The 7,689-nt window shown below is 49.8% G+C and overlaps 1 protein-coding gene and 1 long non-coding RNA gene across 7 annotated transcripts in view; one reads left to right on the top strand and one right to left on the bottom strand.

Annotated features, from left to right (window-relative positions):
• Positions 1-281: 281 nt before the first annotated feature.
• LOC150020847 (uncharacterized) lies at positions 282-1,814 on the bottom strand. Its single transcript, XR_016510507.1, has 2 exons — positions 1,508-1,814; positions 282-621 (listed from the first exon to the last, which is right to left on the bottom strand). It is a non-coding gene; the product is annotated as an uncharacterized LOC150020847 (long non-coding RNA).
• MECOM (MDS1 and EVI1 complex locus) overlaps positions 1,414-7,689 on the top strand; it is a 551,717-nt gene continuing 545,441 nt past the window's right edge. For all 6 annotated transcript variants that reach the window (XM_090273623.1, XM_090273601.1, XM_090273584.1 and 3 more), the window contains exon 1: positions 1,414-1,569. In XM_090273623.1, the coding sequence (XP_090129749.1) occupies positions 1,533-1,569 (37 nt within the window). In that variant the 5' untranslated portion in view covers positions 1,414-1,532. The remainder of the gene's footprint in view (positions 1,570-7,689) is intronic.

The following is a 7,689-nucleotide window of genomic DNA, read 5'->3' as shown; positions in this document are numbered from 1 at the left end:
TTGTTGGATGCCCTTTGGGGTTGAATCTTGCTATTTGCTCATTCACACCCCTAGACAATAAATGACAACAAGTACAACTGGGCATTCTCAATGATCTTCCTTCCCCTCCCCTGCCTTTGCCAAGCTCACCACCAGGACCTGTTTTTCTTTTTCCTTTTCTTTAACTTGAACATCAAGGATGTATTGTTGCAGTACAGAGACTGAAAAGATTGTAATTTTCTTTTATGGTGTCTGGCAGGATTTGCAACAGATATTAATGGGGACATAAATAGCTCATGGAAGGTATTGAACAAAACTGTTTAATGCAAGGAGGTTGTACCAAGAGAAAATCTATACATGGTTGGAATTGAGTCTACCTTGAACATTTCTGCTACCCACTTCCTTGGTAAATCCTGTAATAAAAGCAAATTTCAACAATGTACTTTTTAAGAGCGGGGGGTGGATTTCCCCACCTCCTTCTTACGACCCCGGCGGTTGTGGGTTTAAGCGAAAGAGTGAAAATGGCAGGCGGCTGAGCTGCAGCAGGAGGCGAGGGGGCAGCGGTGGGGAGGCCGGAAGGTGACAGCCGACCTCAGGGAAGGCAGGAGGTCTTGGATATCAAATGCCCGAGCTTGCCTGGACCTAGGATTCAAAGATGAAAATTACTGTTTGGTGGGAATAGGTCACTAAAATGTTCTAAAGGTGGCGACAAGCTTTGACATTATACCTAAACTTGAGAAAGAAACAGTTATTTATTCTGCTTTCAACTCTGAAAGCAGAAGCCGCAATAGCTCCGGTAGCAGTAGCAGCGACAGCATCAGATTTCCCGAAGTTCAGGAAGAATCTCACTTTCTCCTGGATCATTCGTCGAGAGTCCAGCCCTTCTAGTTCTTTCAGTATGTGAAAGATTTAAAAAGTCCTCCCTCACCCCGCCTTCTTGGTATGGACGGTATAGAAAATTTCTTGCAATTTATAGTGGAAAAACAGTAATAGTAATGATACAGGCTTACTGGTGACTCCCAACATCAAATCAATACTCTGTCGGAGTCTTTTCATTCTTTTTTTTTTCAGGTGGGGGGGGCGAAGTGTCTGCTCCCCTCTGGCTCCCCGTGCTCGCTCCCCGCCCCCCGCCGCCCTCCCTGTGGCTCTCTTTCTCCGCCTCCTCGGCGATTGCCATCTGACAAGATCTCCAAATCAAAGTGATAAATCGCTCCAAACTTTTTTTGGCGGCGCTGAGATGTTGGAGGGGCGTCTAGCGCGCATGTGCGAAGGTGTCCAAACTGACAATGCTGGAGAGATAGCGAGTGTGGACTGAGAGAAAGGGAGAGAGGGAGGGAGAGAGTGAAAGAGGTAAAGACAGAGAGTGAGTGTGTGTGAGTGTGTGTGAGTGTGTGTAAGTGTGTGTGTGTGTGTGTGTGAGAGAGAGAGAGAGAGAGAGAGGGAGAGAGAGGGAGAGAGAAGAGGGAGGGAGCGAGAGGGAGAGCAAAAGAAGGAAAAGATCCAAGAAAAAAAAACCCCAACCACACACCAGCGGCTGCAGGACTGGGCACAGCATGAGATCCAAAGGCAGGGCAAGGAAACTGGCCACAAGTAGGTGCAATATCCCTTTTCTATTGGCTTTCCCCCCTCCTCTGCCATCTTGCATATCTGTCTCCAGCTCTCCGGGAGGGAGCGCGGGGCTGCCTCTCGCTCCGGGGCCCCGGGTGGAGGGCAGGCGCAGCGCAGCCCCAGCAACCTGCCGGTCTCAGCCTCCGCGTCCGGCCGCCCGCCCTCGCTCTCGCTCCTGGTTTGGGCGCCAGAGGAGCCGGGCAGACCTCAGCCTCGCGCAAGGACCAGCTGTGGCAACCCCAGGGTGGGGGTGGGGTGGGGGCAGCAAAGACTAGGTGGGAGGGAGGAGAGAGCGCGAAAGCAAGCGGGAAGGGGTGGGGGGGGGGAAGAGGAGATGAGTGAGTCTCCCCCTCCCCTCCCCTTCCCCCAGGCGGAGGAGAGTTGCCTCTGGCCAACCAGCTAGTCCCGGGTGTGGGAGGGGGAGCGGAGGGGGGGTGTCTGGGAAAGAAAGCATTTTTGGTCTTCGGTTTGTTTCTGGGGTTTGGGGTGGGTGGCAGGCTCCGAGGGAGCCACTGTGGTGGCGGCGGCAGCAGGCATGAGTGGTGGAGTTGGGAAAAGTTGCGAGGCGGCCGCTGGAAGTTGCGCGGGCTGGTGGGCTGCGCCGAGCTGCGGTTGCGGTAGTGGGCGCTGTGCGCTCGGCTGTACTCTCCGGTGTGCGGTGTGCGCGGCTCGAGGACTGGGGTGGGGAGTGGGGGAGACGAGGGTGGGGGCGCAGGGCAGGGCAGAGCAGAGCAACTGGCTGCGCAGAGCCGCGGGCAGGTGGGGAGAGACGAGGCCCCGCGAGCGCGTGGAAAGCTGGGAGTGGAGGGCACGCAGCCAGCGGCGACAGCCGCCGCCGAGAAGGGGGCCGAAAGGGCGCGCTCCGGCCCTTGAGCTTCAGGCTGGCGGGGCGCCGAGTGACCCCAAGGGGGCGGGCTGCCGGGACTTTGGGCAGCGGAGAAGGCGCGGCGGAGCCTCCCGCTCTCCTTCTGGACCCAGCCTGAGTCTTGGGTCACTAACACTCCCCGGCGCCCCCTGCCTGCTCGGCCTGGATCGGCCTGCGACACACGGGACAAGGGCAATTGGGTTCCTTCCGTGTGGGGGCGGCGGGATCCCCGCCCCCCCCCCTTCTTGCTGAAGTGTTTGGTGACTTCGCTCGGCATTGCCTGCGAAGCCGACACTGAGATGGTACGAGTGTTAACCGCAACTGTAGGCAACAGGATTGGGTTTGTCTAAATGCTTCTACCTCGAGTCTTAAGGGGACTCGGCGGTACCAAGAACCGGAGCAGTTAAAGTGCTCCTCCGCGAGGTGTCGGCACGTGGGTCTGGAGCAGCCTCGGGAGAGTACAGGCCGCCGTTCGCTTTCCTCACTCGCTGGAAACAGAATTGTTTTGCTTGTGGACTAGAGAGAGAAGAGATTGGAGGTGGGGGATGGAATGCTTCTTACCAGTGAAATCCCTAGTCTCTTACCCTCCCCTCCTTCCATATGAAAACCAAGTACGCCCCAAGCCTTGCAGCCTCTGGTGTCCCCGCGGCAGCCAAGTAGAAGCAAGCCTCAGGTTCCGGCTGGGCCGGCTGGATTTCTTTGGTGGTGGGAGTGCGCGGTCTAGCCCAGAGAGATACTGTCACTGTAGGCGCCTTTCCAGTGCTTCGTCCAGTCTCACCCAAGCACTCCCCCACGCCCCAGTGTTTCGTTTCGCCCTGGTCTCAGGGATCAACCTGAATATAAGGCTCTTTGGGTCACCAGTCCATCTGTTTCTCTTTTGGATATTGTTCGTTTCACTTAGCTGCGACAGTGTCAAAGCGCACCGGTGGAATTCCTGTTTTTCCTGTTTGCTTGTAAATGAGGCCGATGTCTTTATTTTTCATCTGGGAAGGAATAAATGTATATATGCTTGCAGGCCTGGGGACTTCAATTACGACTGAAGGTTAGGAGAGAGAGAGAGAGAGAGAGAGTGTGTGTGTGTGTGTGTGTGTGTGTGTGTGTGTGTGTGTGTGATGAGGGTTGATGGGCGAGGGGAGAGGGGTGGGTGGAGAACCTATTGCAACCAAGAGTAAGTTGTGAAATGAAAGCCGAAGGCTTCGTGCACCTCATGCCGGGTGCCCGCAGAAGTGAAAGCAGAACGCGAAACCCTTCGAATTTTCTTGAGCAGCTTTTTCAACTCCTTTAATTGCCAAGCTGTATGCTATGGTATTAAAATATTCCCGCAGGCGCAGACCACTGAACAGCCAGAGACCAAGCCTCTTTTCTGATTTGGTGATAGTTGTCATTGAGCCAGTGGGAGACCCATTAATTTTGTTTCTAGTGTCTCTAAGGATGCCGCTGTTGCTTTCTGCTAACTAGATGCGAACTCTTCACAAACTTCTCTTGCTAAGCCTCAGGTTCCCGCTCCAGCTTTTGACACCGCGGCTGCCTTTCTCAGACCGAAGTGCAGCTTGATGTAATTCTTCAGTCACAATCTGGGTAATAAAGGAAATCATAATAAAAGTATGCATTTTTGTATTTCGAAGCGCTAGTTCCTTCCCCCGCGTAGTGCGTGAGTTTCCAAGCGCGTGGTGACCCCTGCGGTGCAATTCAACGGAAACTTCGCCGCTCTGTCTGCACCGGTTTCTTTCTTTTTCTGGGTTAGGAAGAGGCAGTGTGACCAGCAGACTTAAGAAAACACAAAACACAAAACAAACCTACCTTTATCGTTGCAAAAGTAAACATTGCCGTGGAAGCAAATCACACAGAAACAGTTGTTTTCTTCGTTGTTTATTACTGTCTTCTGTAAATTTCTTTGGTGGCCAAGTCCTGTTGCAGTCTTGGCTTCCGTACAGGATCCCACGGACCAAGAGTAGGAACCACAGACACTGAAACTACCCACTGAAGTTAAACCCAGAATGAATGCAGACCCATTTTCCAACTTATACGGCTGTTTTTTTTTTTTTTTTTAACACAATACTTTAAACCGATACATTCGTTACAATCATTAGGGAGAAATAAATTATTTAATTAAGAAATAAATAAGAGAAAAGCCAGAAGGTTGACATTTGTATTGCCTAAAGCTCTTGGCTTTTATTTCCATTTTTCAAGAAAAGAAAAATAAAAGCCAAGACCACTCTGGCAGCTACGGGCGTCTCCTAGCCGGTTTCTCAAGCAGTTAGGATAGCACCTGGACCGTGCTAGCATGCCAGTTGCTACGGTTTTTCTCCTGGTGATGGGAAAGAAGTGAGGCTGGTTCTGCTCAGCTAGTCTAGAGCCTGAAACACCGAAGGAACTCCCACCTCCCACCCCAGGTCCCTGAAGTGATACCCGCAGGGTTTCAATTACTGCAATGAACGAATTTGCAATGAGTAACTGTCTTAGCTACTATCTACTCAGAAGTCTCAAAGAGACCCAGGAACACCTGTTACTTGTACACTTGACCTCTTGAAAAAGAGGTTTTGAAGTAGGTATGGTAGTTGGCGACCCTTTGCTCAGTGCTCAAACTCCTCACCTTAGCAGCCCTAGCAGCCCAGTACCTAAGATAATAAAGGAAATGCGCACCCAGGTTCCAGCTTGCACTGCTCTTATGCCTACCTACTTACGTTTTTCCCTCATCCTTAAAAAACAAACAAACAAGAAACACAAACAGAGTACAACAGAGAGCTTTGTTAAAAAGTACATTTTAGTTTTTTATTTTATACTGCTTTTGAGGAGGAAAAACACTGGCCCGTCGGAGGCAGAGGCCCCTTCTAGGAAGGTGGTTTATTTGCCATTACTTGACCATTACCCTGGCTTAGGTCTCCTTTATTGCATTTGGCACTTGGAGTGTAGTTTTTCTGCAGCATTTCTATGTGTTTCGCCAGAAAAATTAAAAAAAAATTTGTGTTTAAGGGAAGGTTAATAACGCTTTTCATTTCCCCCCTCATCCTCAACACTGTGGAAAGGGACGGTTCATTAGCTGCAGAGGCAGGAAGGATGGAAAGAAAGGCTCCCTTTTCAGGTTTTTATTTGTAGGGTCTGAAGAGTCGCAGGTCTTGGCAACGAAGTGAGTGTTCTTGAGTGTCTTTTGCGGGGTAGCTCAGCGCTCAGGCTTTCTGAGGGGAGGCCTCTCCCTACCATCCGGGCCGGGCCTCCTCTGCTGATATTCAGTACTCAGCTTGCTTATTGAATAAAAATTAACATGTCATTCCACGAAATCTTTGCTTTCTTTCTTCCTTTCTTTTTTTTCTTCCTTCCTTCTTTTCTTTCTCTCTCTTTATTTTTTTTTGTAAAAGTTGAGGGTAATAACTCTGTAAACATTTCCCCTTTAAACATCTTGTCATTTGGAGTTTATTTCATTTTTGGAAGTTGGGGCCAGGTTATCTGAGACTGCAGATGTGGCTTGATGCAGGAAGGCCACAGCTGAGGACACCTGGCTCTGTTCTCCCTGGGCAGGGACGGCAAGAGAGTGTTAAGTCTCCCTCAGCCTGCTCAGCTCGGTGTCCTCTGTCCCCGAAGCTCCTCTGTTTTGTCTCTGCTGGAAGCTGGCCCTGAGTGGAGAAACTTGACTTGTCATCTCCTGGCCAATGGCTCTTACCCTGTTCCCAAGGTAAGAGCCTGGCAGAGCCCTATACCCAAGAGCTGGGCACACCTTCCCACCCTTCATCTCAAAACGACTGGTGTGGAGGAGGAAGTGGGCCCCGATGGGGAGGGGCGGTAGAGTGTGTGTTGGGGGGAGGCCCTAGTGAGAAGGTAAAGCTCCTCCACACCTCTGTCCTCCAGCTGCTCAGCTCCTAGCTCCCAAGCTGTGGCCAGAACACTTCTTCCTTCTCAAATCTCAGAGGTGCTTTGTGCCTGGCCAACTGCTTTCCTCAGCCCGGGTTTGCTTTGACAGTGTACACGCGCATGCACATACACATACTCACACACACACATTCACACATCCGGGGTTAAGAAACCCACTGGAGTGAGGAGGGCAGGCACACCTCACTCATTCACTCTCCAGCAGGGCAGGTCCCTTCCCAGCCTCCTTTGGCAGGGAAGTAAGGCTGGGAAGGGATAGGGAGACAGTCACACTATAAGGATGTTGGGCACATTTTTCTGGAGTGGTGGTGAACACCTCCTCTGCTGGAAGCTGAGCTCTAGGCACTTTGTGAAAAGGTCTGTGGGGTCTGCTTTTCTTTTTTGCTGGACTGCCCAGTATGAACCATTAGCTCCCTCCCCACTCCATTTGCTACTGTCCTCTTTCTAAAATTAGATTCCACCCCCCTTCCCAGTCTTCTGGCCTTCTTGAGTTTACCAGGGAATTTTCAAGGAAATTGGCTGTATAGTGAGAACAAGCATGCTGAAGAGGAAAAAGAGATAAATGAACGGAACAGAAAACAAGAGCAAGAGAAAGAAATAGAGAAGCAGTGTGCTTCTCTGAGATCCCTAGTTCTCATACAGATTGGTATTATATTTTTCCCCCAGTAATGAAAAAAATATAATCCTTGTTAATTACCTATGCTTACATGCCATACAAGAAACTTCAGAGTTGTTTCTACATAAGGAAGAAACTGTTTACAAAACTCTTTCAAAAGTGTGACATATTGCTCTAGTTCAGCACTAAAAAGCTAAACACACTTGCCCTCCTTTGAAGTACCCTGGCTAGGGCAGCTTATTTGAGTGTGGTTCAGATATTGCTGTGGGTATAACTAATGGCCTCTACCTATTTAGCTCAAGTGGGAGGAGAGAAAGGTCTGAATTCCTTGTCCAATGGGTCCCTCTGGAGACTGAGTTCTGGCTCCTGGCCAGTTCTGTACAATGTCAACATTGAATATTTGAATTCCCAGACTCTCTTTAACAAGTTTCTAAATAAATAAACTCATTGTGTGTCTGTGTTTAAAATTATTTCACCTTTCATAAAAGCTACAGCATCTTATTACATTGGTCTTGCAAGTTGATTTTTAAAAAAATAAACAAGCAAACAGCTTAAAGCATTTTAGTACGTAACCCTTCACAATATGTATGCTTTGCAAAAACATTCTCTCATGTGTCCACACATGAGTTGGCACTATTTAGAGGGATCTTGGGCTGTTCTGTGTGATGTGATAGTGAATTATAATTTAAAAAGCCAAGCTAAATTCAGAAAGTCCAGTCAGATGACCTGATTGTGTGACTATAGTGTCTTTACACAT

The sequence above is a fragment of the Furipterus horrens genome, unplaced genomic scaffold (genome assembly GCF_987537825.1).
Source record: "Furipterus horrens unplaced genomic scaffold, mFurHor1.1.pri manual_scaffold_1, whole genome shotgun sequence".
Classification (NCBI taxonomy): Eukaryota; Metazoa; Chordata; class Mammalia; order Chiroptera; family Furipteridae; genus Furipterus; species Furipterus horrens.
The sequence above is the reverse complement of the archived record's forward strand: the minus strand, read 5'-3'. Positions and strand labels throughout refer to the sequence as shown.